This window comes from Ambystoma mexicanum, chromosome 7q (assembly GCF_040938575.1).
Source record: "Ambystoma mexicanum isolate Mex_15411 chromosome 7q, UKY_AmexF1_1, whole genome shotgun sequence".
NCBI classification, from domain to species: Eukaryota; Metazoa; Chordata; class Amphibia; order Caudata; family Ambystomatidae; genus Ambystoma; species Ambystoma mexicanum.
The window spans coordinates 900,359,051-900,383,773 of NC_090941.1; the positions used below are offsets into that span (position 1 = coordinate 900,359,051).

A 24,723-nucleotide genomic window follows, 5' to 3' on the forward strand; every position below is an offset into this window, starting at 1 on the left:
ATTTAAACAATAGAAGGAAAAGGAAAGGGTGCAAGCCACCCGAACGCTAAAAGGGAAAGATACAAGTGTGGACCGAAAGAGAAAAAAGGGAAAGGTGCAAGTGTGGACTTGAAAGCAAAAAAAAGGGTGCAAGCAACCCGAAACCGAGAAAGACAAAAGAAACAGACGGAAAACTGACCGTCAAGTGATGGTGCAAGCCACCCGAGGGTGCAATAGACCCATTATAAACAGAGTGCAAGAGGCACTGTAGTGGGAAATGAAGGTGCAAGAGAATGGTTTAAAGAGAAGTGGTCAAGAGGCACAGCAAGATGAAAGAGGGGTGCAGCTGTGCAAAAATAGAAAAGAAGGTATGCAGGAGACTGGGTCTAGTGGAAAGGAACAGAGTGAAAGAGGTACAGAAGGGAAAGCAAAGAGCCCAGCATTTTCGAAAGTCTCGGATACGACCCCCATGAAAGAACTATACAGTGAAAAGGTACATCCTGACAAGGAGAACTTGGTTTGTTTGAAGACGAGAGGGGTCTATACTCAGAGAGGCCCACAAGGACATTGTGAAATTCACAGGCGAGGCCTCGACCCAGTGAAGGGGAAACCTGGTAGGCTTGATGGAACTGTGAATACTAAGTTGAGTTGTAAACAAACTGTGAATCATTTGACCCAGAGAGGCCTAGAGGTGGGGATGGGAACCCCGAGAGGCCGGGAAAGAACTAACTTTTCATTTGAAACCAGAGGGGTCCAAGTCTGGGGAAGGGTACCCCAAGAGACCCTTAGACATTGTGAACTTAATTGACTTGCTGCAAGAACCCCACGTGGAAGGTTCCAAGGGCAGCCCTTTTGAGTTCAAATATTTTGAACTGGCAGAACTACACCTATTGGTAAGACTACCTGAAACCAGCTGTGGTCTACATTTCCTTTTGTTGAACCACCATTTTCTCTTTAAGAAAATCCCCCATCACATTTTAAGAGTTAGGGTAAGCATAGGTTTGGACACAGACTACCTTTGGTTTTGGACTTGCGGACATCGACAGCACTTAGAAGCATCAGTTGAGGGAACAAATCCCTTAGAGTTAGGGCCAGGTAGGCATTACAGCAACCCCACTAAGTTTTATAAAGGTTTTCAAACTTTTACTTTTGAGTCTGTCTCTCTTAATACCATGACTGTCTCAATACATAAACTGCGTGTTGGTCCTTAACGAGTATCCCAAACTCATTCAGGCTTGGGCACTAATAGTTAATGCAATATGGTGTAGTCAGCCAGTCAATATTACCCATGCTGCAATGCTGACATGATGGCAATCCAATTCTGCAATTTAAGAAGAACGACTGGTTCCCAATAGCCCCGACCCTTCCCATCTCTCCAATCAAATGCAGTACAAATTCAAGTGTCCAAAATAAATATTAACCCTAGACTGCAGCAACCTGCAACTTCAGACTCCATTAAAGGGGATCACATTGCCTATATGAAAGTTAAAATGGTTTCAAAAGGTGCAACATTAAAGATGTTCCCATTCATGCCTCGCCACCCCTCCATGAGGCCCAAAGGCTCAGAATGCATGCTTCCAGCAGAACAAGCTGGTATGAGGAAAGTAAAAAGATTGGATGTTAACTGCCTCGCTACAAGTATCACATTTCATCTTTACCCAACAGTGACAGACCATAACTTGGTCATTGGAGACCTTATAAGTGGACTTTACCTAACAGAAGCTACAGCCAGCCCTACAGATAAGGGACATATCGACCACTTTTACTCCCTAAAAATAGGCAAATACTCACAAAAAAAATAAAAATGGGGAGTAAAACAAAAATAGTAAGCAGACACATACAAGCCTAACCTGACTTTCACCCACGCACCTCCATGTGTGTTTGAACCAGTTGTGCATGTAGAGCCAAGGGAAGAAACTCTACAATCTGATCTGAAGAGTAACACATGAGATTTTAATGTGCGTGAATAAATTGGTGCCAAGAAATATTTATCAAAAAACATTTGTTGTACAGTTAAAAAAAATCTGTACTCACTTATTAAATACTCCCAGTGGGAATAAGATCACTTTTTTACTCCCAATTTTAAAAAATAGAGTAAAATATCCCCACATCAAAAACTTAACCGGAGCAAGGGCTACAGTATTCACTATAAATTTAACAAAAGATTACATGAGCGATTACATACTCAAAGCAGTGTCACTGATGAATTCATGATGTACGGAAAGGTTGTAGGCACCATGATGGGGCAAAACAACATATTCAGTGCTTCTTCCCTCCAACTGAAACATCAAGTTACAAAAAAGTATTTTTAAACTATGCTGATCCATGGGTTATAGAGCCAACTAATTGAAAAAATAAGAGGATTTTCTATGTTCTTTCAAATAGTTTAACAGGGGTGGGATTAGAAGGGTTTTTTTAGGTTACTGTACAGTTTCAAGAATAAAGTACATTTTGATCTACAGCTGTAATGTAATGTGTATAGAAAGCACTTTAGAAGATATCCTAACAGAACACACTCAAGCCATGACGGAGGACAATGTTAATTGCACATTTTGGGACGACATGCCCAGTTTGTAGTGGAGCACGGCCAAAAAGTGGCATTTTAAGAAAACTACATTTTGATGCCTATTCAGCACGCCAATAAGCAGTTCAATCTTCACAACCTTTGTCAGCTGGTGTACTGTCTGGACCAAATGTGTTTAAAATAGATTTGAAAAAAAAAATTGAATTGAAAATAGGCAGTTGCTAAATCACATGCTCCAGTAAAAACAAAAACACACAAATGCCCTCAAAAGGAATAAAGTCTAAAAGCTACTGAAGAAGAAACTAGTCTACAGTCCAAACATGAAGGACCTCCATTCAGATCAAGGACTGGACAGATCTCATAAGCCATTTAAGCATATAATCAGAAATGGTTATAGAGGTTAAAGGTGTGAATGAAAAGTTTCGAAATACAATAGGTTCGATACAAAAGGACCGAAAACAAAAAGGTTCGAATTTTTTTGGGGGGGGGTGGGGTCCCCCCAGCCCCCGTTATTGTGGTAAAAACCACTTTTTTTTAACCTATACGGAAAACCCAAAAATAAATATATAATAAAAAAAAATTTGAAAAATCGAACCTTTTGTTTTCGGTCCTATGTACCCAAACCTACTGAATTCGAACCTTTTTCATTCGCACCTTTAACCGGACACCATCAGGGAGGAAATCCATTCACTGCTTGGTGGGGTTTTTATTTACAAATCCCTTGGACATGATGAACGAGTACAATACTGGGGATTTCATCTGCAAAGACTACATCTCCATGTCTATAAGGAGGCTAACAGTCACGTGCAGTAATAACAATTGCTACCAGTAGTTACATTTTGCACCTTGAGAAAAAAAGGTGTGTGATGAACACAAATTGTCACCCCAAAATAACATAACCAGATACCGGCAGGTTAGGCTACAACATAAATATAGCCGCTGCAACTCTTGGGATTCTGTTGCAGATTGAATATTGGGCTGTGCATGGCAGTAGCCTCGTGGAATGCAACTGCAATGAAAAGAACAGTACTAAAGCAGGAGGAGATGAATTACATGAAATCTGGGATAATGGAGAATTATCACTATGCAAGAGGACATTCTTCAGCAGTGGCCTTCATACAAACCCTCAAAGGCTGGCAGGAATTCGCAGATATTTAAATAGGAAGACCCTGCGCTTAAGTTTGACAAGTTGCCACACCAATGGGCATTCCATGGACTAATCATTTAAAGTAATCAATTAGCTAAATTTCGAGGGAACATGCGTGGTCTTGTGCACACAATAAGATGGTAATAGTCAGGAGTGATAAATCCTACACAACGAATGTGGTGTTAATGAACACGAACAGCAATCATAAAAAGCAGCAGCCAGTGGTCTGACGTAAATAATAAACCCGTCAAATAACGCAAGCAGACCGGCAACCACTTATGTTTGATAGCTTTCCTCATTAAAGGACTTAAAACAAAAAAAAATGCCCGATAAGGTGCATTTTACAGCAGCAATTTCAGGAGCAATTGGATGAAAAGCCATACGATTCACGAACAGTTCCATATGTATTTCGTCTACATGTTATTTTTATTTATTTAGCACACAAATGGAACACAGGCAGTTACCGTAGGATTCTACCCATGTCCCTGGCCACCTAAATGGCTGGTGCCTCTCACATAGGTGCCTATCTTTAATCTTTGAGTAATGACAATGAATAGTCATGTTATTTATGTTTATTAAAAAAAGATCCATGCTTTAATGCCCACATACATAACAGCACCAAAGTGTTACTGTTAACGTCTCTGGCAGTGACCTTTATAAATGCATAACATTTTCTGAAAAACCATCCACACACCATTGTACAGTTGAATTACTTCAGCAGGATTGAGATAAATGACATCCAACTATAAACAAATCATTTGGTACCAACATTGTGCTTCCTATGCACTGAAGCCCAGTGTTAAATGTTGTGGTGTTTGTGTCGAATAGCGTCATGTTCCTTAGTCCATTTCACAATTACATGGTGCTTTTGGGGCCATCTTGAAACAAAACCACCTCTTAATGATACTACCATTGTCATTTAATTGCAGTGGTTGAAAACCTTTGCTAGGTGCATGTCCAGTAGAATTCCTTTCAATTTATGTAGCACTTCTAATACTTTAAATTTAATTTGTGCACCTCAACCTTCTCCACTGAAGTGTTCAGCCAATGGAAATTTAGCATCTGCAAATCGTGTAGTGCTTTGGTGTAATTGTATGCGAATGTTCATCAAATACCCTTGTGAATAGGGTTACCACTAGCCGTTGCATGTCGAGCCGTGCTTGAAATTAACTTATTTACTGGAGTAGTTAAATCTTTTATTAACATTACATTGTTCACATGACACGCATGTATGGCACTGTAAAAGAAAGTGAGGATACATGGATCTAGATTCTTTTGTAATTTTGGCTACATTGGCGACCAGAAATACTGTCATCTTGGGATTTGTATCCTTGGCGCACCTTAGTATCCTTAGGTGTAATGCACAGGTTTGGGAGTGATTAAATAAAGCTCTTGCAGCAGTACAAAGTTTGTAAAGTGTTTCAGGTAGATTATTTCCCTGGAGCAGTCACATTCCTTATTTCACCAGTATATTCTCAATACTTTTGGGGGCAGATAAAGCATCTACCCTACGATTCGGGAAGCTACTGTTACGCCCGAGCTTTCAACCCAGATGAAAATGGGGAAGGTACCTCAATACTACCGTGACTTCCAATGGTCCTGTTCTTACGCTAAAAGGTCTCAACTCCAGATAAAGGAGGGCCCAGGTGAAGCTCTTAATGGAGCATGCTTCACTACAGTTCATCCTTACGCTTTGAGAGATGTTAAGTGCTCTGATTCCGGTGTGGACAACCTCAGGCTGACACATTACATGTGTTTTGGGAACGTTCCCCAATGTACTCCTTATGGTCCAATGAGTTGTTTAAGCAATTTTTCTGCCCATGGTACATGCAGAAAATATTTAGTTGCACTGCTACAAATCCTCATCTTCAAGCAGTGAAGGATGTTTTTTGTTTTTAATAACACAGCAACATACCACCATTTGGATGTGGAATTGTGATGTCTTTGGATGATGCACATGTTTTACACGTTTTATATTTTAAGTAAATATTACAGCTAGTGTATACTGGGCATATCGCTGGTCTCGCCCCTGTGCTTCCTTTAGATTATTTATTTGGGGATTTCTCCAAGTGCCCGAAACACCTTAACAAATTGGAGCATGTGGTGCTATGTTTAATTAAAAATTACATCTTGCCAACATGGAAAAGGCATGGTTCACTCTCGGTTGCCACCTTCCTCCCAGAACTTACATGGTGTAACATGGCAAAAAGATGTTGTGCCTTGCTTCACCCTTGCCCCCCCGCCCCGCATTGCGTCCAAATCATACATGCTGTTCTGATCGCCCTGCGTATCATCCGACAAGTCAGGATCCTGCTGAACCGTGTCAGGCACTGCCTTGTCCACAGGGGACAATGGAGGCAAGGGCGGAAGGGTCGGGGGAGGCACCACAGGCAAGGGTGGTGCCGGCAGAGCCACCGGAGGAGCGGGTGGAGCCGAAGGCGCGGGCATATCTCCCTAAAAAGACCCTTGAAATATTCGTTCATGGGGTCAGTACGCACGAGCGTCTGAAATTTGCCAAAAAAGGCGTCCTTCGAAGACGGTTTTGGAGCTACCGGAGGTGGCCTCTCATGAGGAGGATAATTCCAGGGACGCAAAGGGGAGGGTTGCCACACAGGCCATACCCCGAAGTGTCCACAAAAATCAAGGGTGCCGAACCCACAGGCAACGCGACATTGTGCGGAAGGGGCATCCGAGCGTTTCAGTCGTAAACTGGGCGAAACGGATGCACACAAGGAATTTTATGTTCACCCACAGAACCAACTCCTACACCTGAGGCCGATGGCATAGTTGTAGGGGAAGCATCCAAAATGGCCACCGTGGTCGTGGCGGGAACAGCCGCCATTTTGCCATCACCTGAGCGGAACTGCGGCACGTGAGGAAGTGAGCCAGGGGTCCCCGTCGATGGATCAGGGGTCTTAATTTTAGCCTTTACATAAGGAACCTAGGCCGAGCTGGTACTATGAGGCCTAGAATGTTTCAGCAACATACCAATAGCCAAACTAGCCTTCACAGGAAGGACCTCGGCACTGCCGGTAAAGGAAGAACTTTCACTCCTTGCCCCCCTCAACAGTTCTGGCGTCGCCACAAGAGCGAGAACGGTGAGAAAGAACTTTCACCGATAAGGTCTTGCCAGGCCTCTCAGAAATGTTGGTTACTTTAGCCTCTGTACGAGGGACCTCGGACCCAGGTACAGTAACAGCATTACTAGCGCGGGCCTCGAACATCTGTTCGGTAACACCAAGCCCAGCCAAGGCCTCGAGGCGCACCCCAGTACTTTTGAGGGAAGCCGATAAAGAGGCCTCCGAGTGAGCTACAAGCATCCGTAACAGGAGGGACCTCTGAGCGTACTCCGGTATCCACCGGCCCCTTACGGAGACCCTCGGAGAAAACTCTGGTACAATTATTAGGCCGAGAAGGCACCTCGGGGCAATCCCCAGTGACAGTGCGGCTGACACTCCTCCCGGCTCGGGAAGAGCCTGGAAAGGTATCTCCCGGCCGGGGTGCTCTGAAAAGTAAGTAACTTACCGGGCGTTTTTCATCAATGAACGCTTGAAAATGCAAAGGAGGAGTACGTCGAAACACCTCCTCCCACCGACCTTGAAGTGCCCGGACCGAAAGGGAATCGCAATAAAAACAGGAGTCCCAACGGTGGTCTGGACCCTAACACTCTAGACAAAGAGGATGGGGATCCGCCCTCGCGAAGCGTTGGTGACACGATGAACAATCTGGAAAGTCTAGTTTGAACAACAGACAGACTAGTACATGATCGCTAACGAGAGCCAGAGAGGAGGAAAAAAGGGAAGAAGATCTTCCGTGGATGCAAGTGCGTCCAGTCTCGAATGAGCATAGAAAAGGACTGATGGGCGATGCGCGGGGCGGAGCAGAGATGGGTGGGGTTACGGCTGCGTGCCAGGCCCCGCGTAGAAAGAGTGGAAGGACTAACATTTTTGCTAAATTTTTGGATGCTTTTACAAAGTGCTCCGGTCCCGTCCCCCCGTCCCACAGGACGGAGGAATATCCCATAAGTATGGGGGAAAGGGGACGGGACGTAGGAGTATCTAAGCAGATACAATAATCAGAAATGCTTTTACGGTAAGTAATGCATGTCTTCTGATGCTTGTTAATCTGCTTAGAATCACATGCTGTGCATAGACTAGCGAGCAGTACCCGGAGTTGCAGGTGGGTTGTGAGAAGGAACAGTAGAGAAAAGATGTCTTAGTACTGCTTGTCCCACCTGAGAATCAGATCTAGAATGCATGTCTAGGCAATAGTGTTTTGCAAAGGTGTGTACAGAACTCCAGGTTGCCGCTTTGCAAATGGACTCTAGGGGAACATTTGCAATGAATGCTATGGGCGCCCCAGTACCCAGAGTACAATGTGCGCTAGGCTTGAAGGGCAGTTCTCTCTTAGCAAGAGTATAACAGTGTGATTCATTTGACAATCCACCTTGAGATAGCTGATTTAGAGACAGGATCCCCTTCTCTACCAGCTGCCAGTGTAACGAAAAATTGGTTTGTCTTTCTCAGTGGTCTAGTTCTTTCCAGGTAGAACATGACTGCCCTGCGCACATCTAAAGTGTGTAGGCTTCTTTCGGCCATGCTAGTGGGATTCTGGAAAAAGGTAGGTAGTTCAATCGATTGGTTCACATGGAACTTCGAGATGAATTTAGGCGCACATCTGGGGTGAGTGCGCAGAACAACCTTATCCCTGTGGACTGTAACAAAGGGGTCTAGAACAGAAAGTGCCTCTAGTTCGCTAAACCCTCTAATAGAAGTGATAGCCACTAGGAAGGCTGTTTTATAAGTCAGGTCTTTTAGACTTGCTTTATGCATTGGCTCAAAGGGAGCTCCAACGAGCATGGTCAAAACCACATGTAGGTCCCACCCAGGAGCTGGGTGAGAAATGGGAAGATAAATCCTCTTAACCCCTTCCATAAAGGCCTTAATCACCGGTATCTTCCACCACAACACCTTTTGTTGTGATGTGGTGTAACCTGAGAGCAGCCAGATGACCCTTTAGGGAGTTGAAGACCAACCCAGTGTCTAACAGATGGGTAAGGTACAGCACAATGTGTGTGGGTGAGCAATCGATGGAATTGACGCCCTTGGAATTAGACCAGATGACAAAATGTTTCCATTTGCTGGCACAGCAATAACGTGTTAGGTTTACTAGCTTCCCTGAGTATGTCCATGCACCTCTGAGGGAGCTGTAGGTGTTCAAACTCCATGACCTCAGGAGCCAGGCTGCTAAGTTCAGAGTTTGTGGGCATGGGTGTAGGGTCTCTCCCCTGTCCCGAGACAACATGTTGTATGGGCAGGGTAGTTTTACTGGAGGGACATTTCCATCAGATGAGCGAACCAGGATTGGCGGGCCCACATGGGAGCCACCAGTATCATGGTAACTGGTTCCTGGTGCCTCGTGTGCACTATCTTGTTGAAAAGGGGAGTCAGTGGTCGGGGGAGGGGGACGGAGGGGCGTGGTGGAAGCGTAGACAAATTTCCCAGACCATATTATCCAGAGACCTGGAGTGGTTCTGGGGGTACCTGAAAGCGTAGTCTTGGCATTGGGCGTTCTCCTGAGTTGCGAACAGGTCGATCTCTGGGAAGCTCCATTCTGCAAAGACATTGGGCACAATGTCCTTGTGCAGACGCCATTCGTCAGACAGAGGAAAATCACTGCTGAGCAGGGCTGCCAGAAGATTGAGTTCCCCTGGAACATGTTGGGACAACAGAAACATCTTCTGTCTGAGAGCCCATATCCAAATGCTTTGGGACAGCTTGGATAGCCCTGGAGAGGGAGTGCCCCCCTGTTTGTTCAGGTAATACATAGGTGTAGTGCTGTCTGTTAGAATCTGCACGGTCTTCCCTTGTAGTTGCATCTGAAAGGCCTTTAATGCCTTAAACACAGCTAATAGCTCCAGTAAATTTATATGGCTGGATGCTACTTGAGGGGACCGCACTCCATCTGCTGTCTGCTGAAGCAGGTGAGCCCCAACCCCGTGAGAGATGTCTGTTGTGAGAGTGGCTTCCACTGCAGGGGTGGTGAAGGTCTTCCCCTTCAAGAGGTTTTCTCTTGACCACCACTGCAGGGAGAGAACGAGGGCTGGCGAGAAAACTACCAGGTCTTCCCATTGTCTGCTGGCCTGACACCACTGGCTGTTGAGCCACTCTTGTATGGGACGCATGCGCAGCTGCGCGTGGGGAACCAAGTATATGCATGACGCCATCATCCCTAGCAAACGCATGGCTTTGCGCACAGTCGCCTCCCGACTGGCTACATATTGAGGGATCTGAAAAACCATGTTCTGAACCCTCTCGGAGTGGAAGACGAGGCAGTCTTTCGTCCAGATTGGAGCTCCCAGAAATTGTTTTATTTGACTGGAGACTAGACAATTTTGTTCTCATCGATACCCGTTCAGTCTGGGGTTCTCATGAACCCCAGACTGAACAGAAGGTCTACGGTCTTTTGGCTGTTAAAAAAACATGTGTCGTACGAGTCCCCGGTTATGAGCCAGTCGTCAAGGTAAGGGTAAACAGGGACAGATAACCTGCGCAGGTGCGCTGCCGCTACTGTCAGGACCTTCGTAAACACCCTTGGCGCCGAGGCAATGCCGAAGGGGAGTACCTTGAATTGGTAATGCCTGTCCTCTATCATGAGCCTTAAATATTTTCTGTGCGCTGGCAACATTGAAATATGAAAGTATGCATCTTTCATGTCCAATGTTATGTAGTCCCCCTGTTTCAACAGTGGGATAACCTCCTGTAGCATTACCATGCAAAACGGAGGTTTTATGAACTTGTTCGCTGGGCGCAGGTCTAGAACAGGGCGCATGTTGAGGTCCTTTTTGGGTACAAGGAAGTACACTTAATAAATACCCTTGTTTACCTGAAGAATAGGGACGGCTTCTATGGAGTACTTTCCCAGCAGTGCTTCCACCTCTTGATTCAGGACTCCAGATGGTCCGGTGAAAGGTGCCGTGAGCGCGGTGGTCTGAATTGGGGAGGTCGGCAAATTCCACGCAGTACCCGTGGGCGACCGTCTTTATGACCCACTGTTCTGAAGTTATCCCCTCCCATGCCGTGAGGAAAGATGTTAAGCGCCCCCCTACCGGGTGACATGGGAGGGGACCTGGATTGGATGGTCATTTCTGACCGGAGGCTGCGGCTCCTCTAGGATTGGGGCTTCCACCTCTGGCTTTGTCGCGTCGCCGACCCCTTGGAGGGTAGTATGCAGGGCTTCCTGATGTTTGTCCAGCATTGAAGTTTCCCGTGCCACAGTTGTATTGACTTGCACATGACTGCCCTCTAAAGGACCGCCAAGATTTACTTCCTCTCTGGGGGGAAGGGAGGGTGGAGGGGGGCAGAGGAGGTCTGAGTGATTTGTTGCAGACTCAAGAGTCTCATGCTCTTTTTTCGGCTGTTTCTAAGGCCTCATCGACCGCCTTTCCGAAGAGGTTAGCTTCTTCAATTGGTTTATTGATGAGCGAGGCCTGTGATTCAGGCTTAAACCCTGAGGTACGCAGCCAAGCGTGCCTTTTGAGTAAGGTTCCCTGGGCCAGAGACCTGCCTGCTGTTTCAGCCGTGTCCAGAGTGTTCTTTATTAAATTCTGGTTCACATGCCTGCCTTCGGCCACAATAGTGAGAAGCTTGGACCCGATGGGCTCGGGGACCTTTTGGAGACCTTCCTGTACTAGGTTCCATTGAGCGTCAGCATAACTCGCCAATAGCATAGTGTTATTTGCTATGCGCGCAGTATATGCGGCAGCCAAGGTAACCCGTTTACCTAGGGCATAAAGCCTCTTGGATTACCTATCCGGAGGCGCCTCCCCAGTAGCAAGGGGTACTCCTTCCTGTTTCCGGGAGGTAGTCACTAGCAGGGAATTGGGAGTGGCATGCCCTTTAATGTATTGAGGGTCCGAAGGAGGTGGCCGAAATAACTTTTCAACTCTTGGGTTCACTGCCCGGGTTTGAGCTGGTGACACCAGGGAGGGAGCCAATCTTCTCTTAATAGAATTAAGGAGGGGAATGGCTTGGCTAGATGGAGGTTTCTACTTAAGAATATCCTCTACAAAGTCCTGCTCAGGCACTGCCTCTTGAGTAGAGATTTGAAAATGCTCAGCTGCCTTCTTTAACATGTATTGAAGGCCATCTGATCGTCTACAGGCAAGGCCTGGCTAGCCGGGGTGGACGGAGGAGAATCCAGGCACAATACATTAGTGTCCTGATCTACATGGGGAAGCGTCCATGGGTCCGGCCCCACTTGCTGGGTTTCTTCCCAATTGTCCTGGCATCCGCCTGGTCCTCATCGTAATTCTATAGTAAGGAAGGTTCTTCATATTCACTGTAAATGTCCCTAGAAGTATCCATCTGGATGATGTCTTCGTGCTGGACGGGGACAGAAGGCTGATTTTCTTGGAAATGTGAAGCAGATTGAAGATTAGGCTCTCCACGAGATTCTTTCGGGGAAGGAATCTGATAATTCTTTCAAGGCGGTCCATACCCCCTTCAAATGTCTCCCTTGTCCATTTAGAGGACTTAGAAGAGCCTACGGGTGGAAAAGTGTCGTCTTCCGTCCTTCAGCGACAAAAATTGTCTTTCAAGGTGTTGGAAAGAGGCTCTGGACTGTCCTCATAGGTATCGTGAGAATCGAGGCACCATAGCGTATCCAAAGATTTGTCTGCGGCCTGCCTCATGTTTTTCGGCAGAACAGGAATAAGCTCAACCACCGAAGTTCTTCTCGCGATGCTGTCTTCTATTATCTCTGAATCGGCGTGAGTTAGTGGGTCCGGAGGACTATCGGTAGACTTATTGCCTTCCGCGGCGTTAGAGAGCCTAGCGGTTGGTTTTTTGCCTTGAGGCCTACTTGTGATTTTTGGGCCTACCGCGGCCTTCAGGACCATCGTAGCGTCGGATTTCCACGCTTCAACGTGTATACCTGATGTAGGCATAGCGCCCTTGTTTGTTTTGGAATGCCCAGTCGCAAGACGCTGCTGCGGATGCGGGGAAGGCTTTGGATCTGTACGAACCGATGAATCCACCAAAATTTTAGACGCCCCTGCTGGCGCTTTCACCTTTTTCGACATACCCGTCGAAATAGGTGTAGGGGTTGTGTGCTTAGTGAAATGCAATTGTACGCCCCTGTCACCGGGTGTTGTCCCTGAAGCGAGACCAGAGTCGGGCCTTAAATGGTCGGGGACGGAGGTGGCGAACCTAGAAGTGTCCGCCTCGAGGTCTATAACATCTGCAACGGATGGTTGGTCATCGCAGGTACCCCAGTCTCTTTCGGCGGGTGTGGCGGTGGGGGAAGGGGGTTCCACCCACAACATACTGTACGCGGCCCACCGCTTTACACGGCGCTCCTTAAGGGTCTTAGGCCAAAGGAGTTTACAAGCCGCACACCGCTTCTCGTTGTGATCTAAGGGGAGACAGGTGTTGCACGTCTTGTGTTCATCCTTCCAAGGATATCTGACCCTACACTTAGGACAGAACCTAAAAGGAGTCCTTTCCATAGCAAAAGGGGAAGATGACCAGACCTAGCGGGTAAAGAGGGGGAAAGAGGAAAGGCATACCGGAAATATGGCCACCACGACACCACTCTCCCTACTGTAAAGGCCAGCCAGAATGCCTGGCCACGTGGATGCCTCAGCCGCTGGATCGTAGGCGCTGAAATCCACCGTTGTAGACAAGTCCCCCGTAGTCTTCAAAGTTGTTCTTAGCGTCAAAATGACTTAAGAGGGAAATAACCGACAAGTCGGTTTAGGATAAACAATGCATCTTAAGCAAGATCTCTGCTATAAGGTGACCAGTTCTCTGGGTGGAAAAAAGCAATCCGAGGGACCTCGGCGCGTGAGGTATTTTGAGTACACTATACGTCACGATAGGGATAGTGTTACTGACACGCCTATGCCGACGTCCCCTTTCGGTCCCCAAAAGACAAGATGCAATACTCTGCAGTTACCACTGGATGTCGGACCATATGCACATCATGTGAATCTAAGCAGATTAACAAGCATCAGAAGGATTGTGATGTTCGGAGGACCTCCACCAAGTGTGTTGGAGCAGCAGGAGGGATGTCAGACCGCAAAGATAATTAATATGGCCTAGCTTCTTGGGCAGCCACAATTTTCCTGTTGGAATTGGGCTGAGTTCCAGCAAGGTATTACAATACAGGGGCCCACGCAGTGGGCCAACAACTATGGCGCCCAGATGTTGAGGAAGTTCAAGCATGTAAACTTCCCAGCAGACGCACTTTTCCCAAGCTTAGTAGCAGGGGGGAGTAGAGGAACTCAGTGAGACATCAAGTTCCAGTAAGCCCCCCACGTGTGATCCGAGTGCCAATGGAGAAGGAGGGAGAGTGAAAGGATCAAAACCACGTAGATACGCGGTACAGATGCAACAAAAGGAAAGCAGGCTCTCAGTCCGCAGCTGTTAGCTTACCAGTAGAGATGCAGGCCGCTGTATAAGCAACACGTTCGCCTCACAGACATGGACGTGGGTGTTCTTGCTCCTCAGCACCTCGCATCGTGCTGCGTCAAAGAACTGGTGTCCCCTGCAGGAAGATGCCTTCAGGTACCACGGGAAGCCGCTACAAAACGCCATGTTGCAGGATCAGGAAGGATCTCAGTGGGAGCTCGGTAAAAATCACAACCTTACCACATGAGCGCAGACCACGCCCACGAACACCTTCCCCCCACCCCCCATTTTGCTACTTGGCTATAATTCTGGCAGTCCCTCGGTTAGGAGCTCCAGGGCTGTACAGGGAGGCACAGGCTTGGCGTGTGGAGATCCCAAGAAGCTCACGTTACCTGGCAAGCTGCAGTGACGCCCCCATTGACCTTTTAAATTCACATGAGGCACAGATTCATGCAGTGGCGGCTTTAAAGGTGGGAATGTCTACTGAACTGTCAGCGCAGTCTCACTTTCTGGTTGTTTTGTAGCCCTTCAGTGGATTCTACGTGGACCCTGTGTGTGCCGGGGAGCTTCTCTGGAATTGCCCTATATATTCTTTCAACATCTATACCACAGTGCAGGTTCCTTATTAGCTGAATTGTGTTATCTTGTGCTTCTTGAGAGCCCTTCTTGGTCGGGGACCACTCCCCACCCTCCCCCTGGTGTCAGACGGGCGTCTTTAATATTATCTGACACAGAGTTGACTGATTCATCGGTTTAATATCTGGGGGCTGAGAGCTGGCCTCCTCCCTATTTCGTCTTTAACAGGTCTTCCGGCAAGTCCAAGTAGCCTATATCCTCCGACATCAAGGAATTCCTGGCCAACATAAGCAGGTGCAGCCGGTCTCTTAAAGGCTACCCCTGGATTTGGCAGAAAAGGATAAAGCTCCAACGCTGGCTACGAACGCGGATATTGCCTCTCTCCTTCAGACCCTAAAGCAGGGGATGCTGACGGAGCTCAGACAAGACATCTTGAATTGCTAGGCAAATGTCACCCAAGCCATTGCGGATGTTGACAAAAGCATGGACTCGATGGGGGCCAGGCTGACAGACATGGAAAGCTCCGTCATGGAACTCTCCAACGACCAGCCCAGCATGGTCCCTTGAGGAGTAGCAAGTGTTCATGTTGCCGTGAATCGAGGATGGGGAGAAAAAGGCAAGGCAAAATAACATACAGCTGCAGGGGATTCCACAATCTATCCCTGATGCCCAACTGGCTTCCTATGTACAGGATATCTTTCGGGAGATTGTGCCTCAGCTGATGCGGACAAGATCCTTGATCGTACACACCGGATCTTCTCATTCCAAAAAAGCAAGAGATTTATTCCGGATGGCCTCACCAAGGGACACTTTTTTCCACATGAGTGAAGATATTAAGAAAGTTAGAGGTTCCGCAGAATAGCCCCTTTGGGGCGCTAAGATTTGCATTTTCAAAGACCTGGCTAAACTCGTTTGGCAGAAGAGGCAAGGGATGTGCCCCGTCACTGTCTGGTTGCAGGATCATATCATAAATGGGGGGTTTTCCTTCAAACTCCTATGACTACCAAAATGCTCCATGGCAAGTCTCCTCCCCAGAAGATGCTTTGACTCTACTTGGTACTGCCTTTGCTTTGGAGGATGGGCCATACTGGGCGTTCAACAGACCACCCTCGAAGGACACAAGCTTACGGGCCCGGCAGACTAAGGCGGCAGAAATATTGTGCGCAACACCAGGAGGAGATTCCATCCCTAGAGGCCCGGCAGTATGCTCCTTTATTTGGTGCATCCAGCTGTAGCTGGGACGCAATTGTTGCTTTCATCGTCTGCGCTGGGGGGATTGTAGGGGCCCTGGTATTGTTTCGCTATTTTTACTTTTGATGGGTAATACCCTCCTATCTGTAATTGATCTGTACTTTGCTGGCTGCCAGGTCCTCTCCCCCATCCCTCTTGCTTCAGGAGTTAAATCCCCACCCATCCCACCCCCTCGAATCACATAGGCTATATTTTTCACTTTGGTTTCGTTCACCAATGTTTTGGTCCCCTCTTGGGCCACATTAGCAGCGTTTGGTTTTTCCAGGCGTTTGCCATGGTTTATCTCTTTCAGTCCTACTTGTTCAACAGTTCATGTTCTGTTGGAAGAGTAATTAAGCCACACGAGGACAATGAACACTAATTATATTAATACACTTGAGTGCAACTTCACAGATTGTATTATCACAGATGCACACTACAAGGGCTTGAGCATCAGTGAGTTAATCACAGGATTGACCTGGCTCTAGGGCTCAAGTTTCATGGCTTGATCAACCTTCCTGTAAAGTCATGGCCTCCAACTGTGGAACACCCTCCCCTCTGACATATCTATCCAAGTATTCTCCAATTTCAGGAGAAGTGTCATTTCTTGGCTACTCAGCAAGAACTAGTCAACACTAACCCAGATTTATCAACGTCACCTTATAAACAATCAAATTATCCTTTTGGCCACCACCGACCTGCTACATCTATTTGTACCTGCACATCTGGTGTGCCTACATGTAGGCTATCTAGTAGAACAACTGTTTCACTACACTTGTTTTGACTATTTTTCTAGCCATGTTAATACACACCTGGATATGCCCTATCCTACCCACGTGCAATTGTTCATTTTCTCCATGTATGCACTTTCTGTATATCTACTGTATTCTTGTAGTCCTAACTACACTGCGTATGTCTAACATTCTACTTACCTCAAGAGCGCCCAGATACCCCTGGGTCAGGTGCGCTATATAAGTAAAATAAACAAAATGCTATAATGCATAGAGTTCAAGAGGCACAAATTCTAACGAGCTTAAGCACTTTACCTGTTGGTTTTGTTGGGATTATAATCATAGGATTCCTTAATGGCGCTTTTCATTCGCTTGGAGTTGAGCCTCCATAGCTTCAGAGAGTGGTCCATACCACAGGACATTATTTTCTCACCAAGGAGGTCATAATCCTGCATTTGACACAAATGGATAGTATTAGGGTTGCATACAAAGTGCCCTACACTAATGGTAAAGGGGTTATCACATAGCAGAAGGGAGCAAGACGCCATTCAGCAGTTCATACCAGCTGAATTATGTTCACAATCCTAACTAGTGTCATTGGTTTATTTAAAAAACAAGTCAATGTTGCAGGAAGTAGAAGTGCATGAAGTGATGATAGTCCAAGGACTTCTTAGTCCAAAAACATCAACTAAACTAGAACAAAGTTACATTAAACAAATAAGTGATTTGTGCCATGCCACAAGTACACGTGTGAGAAAAGCAGGTGGTGGAAACAGGCCTATGTTTATGCATAAGCAGTCCAAACAACCAACTGCCCAAGCTATTATTAAACAAGCATTGGCAATGGCAACAGTTTGGGCTTTTGAGTAGACTGCGCTTTATAAATAAAATAAAATCAAACTTGGAAAAGGCACAGCTGCAGTGGTATTAACTGGCCATTTATGGTAGTAGGGGCAAAATGGTACGAGTACCTAGGCACCTAGTATCAGTTGCCTGGCAAATGCCTAATACTTACACACAAGCCAAAACTGTTGCTTTGCGAATGCTTGTTTTTAACAGGACTTAAGTGAAGGACAGGCATAGGGCTTATAAATCGAGTGGCTGAAGGCATACCTGGTTGGCATTTTTATTACACCAGTAGCAGGTTTACAACTTAAATTAAGTCATCAACTCCCAGCAGACTGCCTTGCAAAAACACTGGCAGGCACTTCAGTGCAATGTTTGATAGTAAGGCTAGATTAAAGCAAGCACAAGGGATGCGTTTTGGGCGCGGCAGGAATGGGTTGGGAACGGACCTACAGATTAGCATGGCCATTGGAAGTCAATGGGTGAGCAAATAACCAAACACCACCTATAAGCTTTATGTCCCTCCTCATAGCCCATGTCTCCCTATCTGTACTCTAACTCTGCTTGCAAGTGTCGCAAGCAACACCTAATAGCCCAAACTAATAAGACCCTAAACATGGTACTAGGCATCGTCACATAAAAGTTGGTATAAGCCAAATCCTCTTCAAGCCATACCCCAATTTAGAGTCACGACTGCAACCAGAGGAATTGGGGTACATTAGGAAAATGAGAAAGCACTGGCTTGCTAGAATCACTACAGCTGAAAGCAGAACACAACCCAGGCAAAGAGATTTGAGACTGTAAACTTACATATTTTAATAAAATGGAAAGCTGGACTGAAACAGCAGTTACATCTGGCAGAAGCCAGCTTGCATTTATTGAGAGAAGATTATTTTAGTCAAAGTTGGGGGAGGAGGGAAAAAAAATGTCCCCAAATATGGCTCATGGGACTAGTGTCCTTTCCAAACTACTCCTACTCGGATTGTCTTATTCTTCCCATCTTGCCAGGGATGAATACCAGAAGACAGTCCTAGGATTGCAACTTAAAGTCCATGGAACTGCACAGATACCAAATCAAACTAGAGAACTAAATAAATTAGGATTGTGGCATTTACTCACCGCACTTAGAACTTCATCTCTATGTCCTTCTACACCTCCAAATATCGCCACTAAGTTATCCGTTTGGATGTTCCACAATCTTAGTGCATGATCTAGGGTAAAGATCACAAGGGTTATTAAACCATGAATAAAGTGAACGTTCATGTGCAGTGTTTCAGTACTGTAAGATGGGTTTGGGATGCAACCACATTCCAACAGTATATTTCTTAAAATATCCCCAAAGATATTGAAGCTTTTCACGCATGGTTTGCCAGTTCCTCTTTCCCCAGGACCGGGCTCGCTCATTAAAAAGTTGAAATAACTGCACCTGGTGGGGGCCTACTACAATTTGTAAGCAGGCATTGTTTATTTGTGACCAACCACTGCCAAGCAAACGTGTCCACACAATTCCAATTTAACCCTTTGAGGGCCCTTAGAGTAGGTTTGCAGCCTAAATAAAAACAAAATGACTTGTTTTGCCACATCTAAACCAGTCTGGCATTTTGTGGGAGGAGGGGGGGGGATCTAGCGAGGTAAATGGGGAATACGTCTTGCAGCCACCCCACCTCCAAATTATTGGGGATCCATCCCAAGGTAAAATTGTATTGCGCCAGTTTGACAATCACAGTACAGTTTCTGTTAAAAACATGTGCTTTTATAAAACCACTGAATCAGCCTTAAGTCTTTACAAAGGACCATCACACTATGTACTATATTAGACGGGTATTAATATGTGCCACAAAAATAGAGGACTAGAAGTAAAGAATATAAAACACAATTTAAGTTCTTTAATAGAGATTGCAGTATATGCATTAGTTTACAAAGCGTGCTAATATGTGGATTAGTAACAAAACAAATCAATGATGTGTAAGCAAGATACAAAATTACTTTTACATTGGTCAGAGCGCCCGCTTACCGAGTGCAATGTCGATCCTCTTATTTCCTTGGGGTGATTATCTTTCCATCATAACCTCTATACTTCCTGTCCCGGAACGGAAATAATCCTGGTTGGACTGCATGCCTCATCACTTCACCAGTGGTCCATTTCCTCCACTGCTACCCATTTACATTTGACACCTTTGGGTTTGTGGCTCCTCTATTTCCCATTAGCCACATAATTGCAAGTGATTGGGTGTTTCCCACTGTCCCGAATGTATGCAGTGAAAAAATAGATGTAAAATTAATAAAAAACAAAAAAAAACAAAAAGGTAATTCAGGTACACCGTGAGGAGCATTCTCTCTAAAACTGACCAATCACGCCACTCGCTGCACACGGGCTGATGGAGGTGGCGAGCCAGAATACAGATGTCACAGGTGTGTCAGGTAAGTGTGCGTGTGAGGTTTGTAGCGTGGAAGGGTGGTGGCAAGGGAGCAAAGGCGTAAGGAGAGCAGGTAAGTGAGAGTTTGTGTGTCTGGGGGAGTGGGAAGGGGAAGGTTTTTGGAAGGGAGGAGACTGAGGAGCCAGGGGCAGGGAGGTTTGAGGTGCAACTCTCCCATCGCCACCACCCCAATTTAAAGGCAATCCCACTGGCGCAGGAGAGGGCAGGGGGCAGATATCTATAGGCAGGGGTATTTGGGTGTGTGAAACCCCCCGAAAATTTAAATCTCACATGTGAAGATAACAAAATCAGTCAATAAAAATGGTGTGCCGCCTTGATTATGCAAGATCACATGCTGGATCCTTAGGGAGTATGCAAACCATAAAGGTACATGTTAAAGGAATCGCCTCCAGATCAATCAGTGGCACTTCTATAAACCGTCAGTTTCCAAGCCTTTGCGGCATTCGCGCTACCAGGTTTCAATGTTTACACCCTATTTATCGGACAACGAAAGTATGATATTGGATTGAAGGTGCAAGTTGACCTTTCTCCTTATTCACACGTGTATGGTGCAATAATTAAACTAAAAAGGACTTCATGTTGGATGTGTGCGGCTTAAATGCAAGCATTCAGATTGGAAATTCCCATCACTTATTTCATATGGCTTGGTACGTATCCATGTTGATGTGCCATTGCTATTCCACCCCATGTCTGTTCAATGATTGTTTGCATCTTTTCAGTATCTCCTTAAGTGCTGTACATGACACGTGGACAAATACATACAATAGTTTGGACAACTAGCATCTTGGCAATCGCAATGCGCCCAGCTAAAGGAAATGGGGTGTGCAACCCCAACAGTGGATTTTAAATTCACATTGAATAGGTGTTCTATGCTGGGCTATAGATTTTTCTCCTCATTATGGTATATATATATTCGGATGCCCAAGTATTTGATAAATGTGGGGTCCAAAAGAAATCAGTTCCTGCAATGCAGTCATCTGGAGTGCCCAGCGTGAATACCTTCAATTTGGTCCAATTAATATCTAGTCTCCCAATACTTCCAGAAATTGGTCAGCTAAACCCAATGCTAGTCTCGAACGTAAATCAGGCATATAAAGCAAATGTTTGTCAGTATTCAAGGATATCAAGGATTGCCTGTATTGTAACATCCAGTTCACCCATCTCATTGCACAGTTTGTGGCAGTGGCTCCACCGCTTAAGCGAACAGCATAGTGGAGCTCTGCCACGTACATCTGCCAAGTAAAGGGGGAAGATTTTATACAGCAACCTAATCACAAAGGTAGGAGTTGGACCAAAAATTCCATAATCTGAAGCACTCTGAAAAGATGCGTCTTTACTAAAGACGACAGACGCCATGCTTGGTAAGAGAAACTTCTTTACTGAAGTTCAGTTGTTAGGGTTACAAACGGAAGAAGGTTCTTGGGTTTCAAGGAAGACATAGGAGACATACACCAGCACCCTCTCACCAGGCGCTCAGCTCACCAACTGATAACCAGCTTACATGCACACAGCACCAGGGGGAGAACCAAGACTCAACACATTGTCCTCCTGAACACAAAGGAAAAAAGGCACGGAACAGAACACACGGAGAACCATCTGGAAAAGTGACCAGAAGTCTTAAATCTCCAACCAACACTCCAATCAAACTCAAACAAGAAAAACACTCCCAACCCCTCACTTCATACCGCCTCCCACACAACCTCAATCCCTTCACCGTCCTCCAAATAGACAGGAAAATCCCTGTCAAAACAAACCACAGTCCACGCTTGTGGGCCCAAAAGCAGAACACTCAAACCAGCCCAAATGCTATAACTACACCATGAAGTCCATACTGACTGCATACTTCAACCATCTCTCATCATACCTCCAACAGCTGCGGGGCACTGTAGTAACAGCCCACCCTCCAACAAAGCACACTGCCAAAAGCACAAAGGCACAACAAAGTACACCGCGTAACAGGTATCCATCACCAACACACCAATGGAAAAGAGAGGACACCCCCCACAATATTACCGAGTGTCCAACCCCAGGATACCAAAAGCACAAGCGGGAACCCCTCCCCAGGTAAGACGTCCACCAACGTTCCATACCACCAGGTGTCCAACACCCACAAACAAAAAACTGGCACGGGCTAAAACCCCAAAAGTGCTAGGTGAGAAACATCCCAGGTGGTCCGTGATCAGGCATACAACAAAGAACACTGCACCATAGGCATGTCGGGCCCCACTGGCGGACACTGCACTGCTAACACATACTTGTGAGCCACCACAAACCCAACCAATGGTTTGCTAGGCCACAGGCTGAGTTTCGATAAGACTCGCAACAAAAAATCTCAACAGGCAATAGGTAAATAAGGCTACTAGAACAATGTAAATGAGATCCCTACTCTTATCAGGTTTGTGTCGTGAGCTACCAAGTCCATATAATTGGTGGTCCTGTAGAGGTAAAAAATAGGTTAAACACCAAAAACATTTAAACCTACAATTTAACATTGCTGTCAAAAATGCCTAACCAGAGGCCACGTCATGTACATAATCACTCACTTGTTGAACAGCTACCAGGCACCACACTCTGTTCCAACCACAGCCCCACAGAGAACTAGCCTTAAGTTCCACCTAAGTTCCAAAGTCAAATCCCAAACAGAAGGCCCTTCTAATTCACAAATGCTCCACTACACCAAACTGAATTGCAACATCTCACCACACAGCATTACAACTTAAACAGTCCTCACATGACTAACTTGGGCAGGTGGCCCCACGCAGTTCAGGCTTAATTGAATAACATTGCCCACAACCTTCATATTGCACCTTGAAATGCCCATCTAGCGCTTTGCTAGAAAAAAATGCATCAAGGTGCAAGCAGCGTAAAACTGCAGCAATTAAATGTTCCTCTCTTCGGCTTTAATCCCCCACCCCAACCCAAAGAATAATCTCTGGCAATTCCCTCCCCAAAGCACCCATGTACCACACCTGCCACCCCTCAGCACCAGCAACAGATACAGTCCAACCTGCAAGTTCGAACAGCTGTGTCAAACAGGCACCAGATCAAAATAAAACATAGGTAAAAAAACAAAGACACTCCGATATCACAATGTTGACAGTACGTTCCAGGTTTCTTTACTCTAGACCTCTGGGTAAGCACTCGGTGAACGAACAGCAGCTAGAAGAGCAGCTCCCTCGTTCCGAAACATTCAAAAAACTTGCCGGCCTTTAATCATCCCCACACAGACCCTGTGTGGTGTCACCAGTATGGAGTGAAACCCAGCATGGCATAGTTTAGAGCTCCAACGGTCGCCCTTACAGAAACTGACCTCTGCCAAAAGTTGCCAGCCCTTACGTTAACCCAGAACAGTTGCAGCAGTTCCTTGCCTACTTCGCCCTAAACCAGCTCGTCACAATTGAAAAGATGTGTCTTTACTGAAGACGACTCAGACACCATGCTTGGGAAGAGTAACGTCTTTACTGAAGTCCAGTTGACAAGGTTACAAAAGCAAGTAAGTTTTTAAATTACAAGGAAGACATAGGAGACATCCACTGGCACCATCTCGAACGGGCACTCCGGTCACCAACTGACAACCAGGGAACACTGAGGCTCTCACACAACATTCCACTCATGAACATTCCACATAGCTTGCATGCACACAGCACATGTGCAGGGGAGAACCAAGACATACTCACAGTAGGTAAACCCAGTAGGACCCAAAGAATTTCTTTTTCAGTATCCAATGTGCTATTACAGCCTTCTCCTGGGCTGCACCATTACAATGTGCAAACCTGGCTACTAGTGTACCAGCAAGGGATAAATCCCACCAGATCTGGGTGAACTTTGTGATGCTCATTAAAGTAACCATTGCTATAATTTTGCTATCTAAATTTATAAGCAATAGCAGGCGATATGAGCCAAAACAGTAGGGTCCCAACCTGCTTTGAAAAATGTAAAGCCAAAATGTAAATCCTCCGACTCAGATGCCAATTGATCTTGGCTGGAGGCAGGTACTCTTCATATAGACAAGCGATAGCATAACAACATCCAAGCCAAAGAATATTGTGGTAGGATCTTGGAACACTTGAGGATTTGCTCATCCTTTTCAGGCAGGAAGTGCACATTTTAACAGTTCAAGATATTTTTATGTTTGAAGAAACTTGGCTTTTAATATGCCCCCTGTTAGAGGGCTATCAATTATTCCTAAACGCGACAGTAAAGGGCCAAAGAGAAACACCAGCAGCAGATTTACTAAAGAGTTTGGAATAATTTAGGAATAACAGCCTCCTGCTGAAAGTCCCACAACCCATTTTTTCAGTCTGTTGAGATAACTTGGGATTCTTTTTTCTTGATATTTATTGGAATACAGTTATGTTTACCGCAGAATGCTTTTTGGATGAACTAAGGATTCATTGGGTAACTGGATGCTTGGGCCTCATTCGAATGCTATTCCGATTATGCAAGGGTTTACATTCTTCCTGTTTTGGGACAACAAAAAAAGTCCTATACTGATGCGGGCGTGGCTCATTATCTAGGACACAAGGCCACGATTGGTTAACATTGATGGAAAGCTGGGGGATGGTTGTTTTGAAAGGCAAAGTAGCGGGTGATATTCCTGCCAAGAAATTTAGAACTGCAGTCCTCAACAGGCTTTGATAGATTAAATGTTCGTTTCAGAATGTATCTTCCAAAAGTCGGTGTCTTAAAATAAGAACGAATTGGGTGACTACCAAATATTATGCATAGAATGGCATTTTTTTTTTACATCTTAGAAATTTAAATGTGAACTGTGTTACGGCTCTGAATGTAAATTCTGGGAGAAAGAGCATGGAATGGTAAAAACACCACATTTTATAAT

The 24,723-nt window shown here is 45.8% G+C and overlaps 1 protein-coding gene across 1 annotated transcript in view; it reads right to left on the reverse strand.

Annotated features, from left to right (window-relative positions):
- EED (embryonic ectoderm development) overlaps positions 1-24,723 on the reverse strand; it is a 677,001-nt gene that overhangs the window by 351,197 nt on the left and 301,081 nt on the right. The window contains exons 7-8 of the mRNA XM_069639744.1: positions 18,565-18,656; positions 16,915-17,048 (exon numbers count right to left, since the gene is read on the reverse strand). Coding sequence (XP_069495845.1) covers positions 16,915-17,048; positions 18,565-18,656 — 226 coding nt within the window. The remainder of the gene's footprint in view (positions 1-16,914; positions 17,049-18,564; positions 18,657-24,723) is intronic.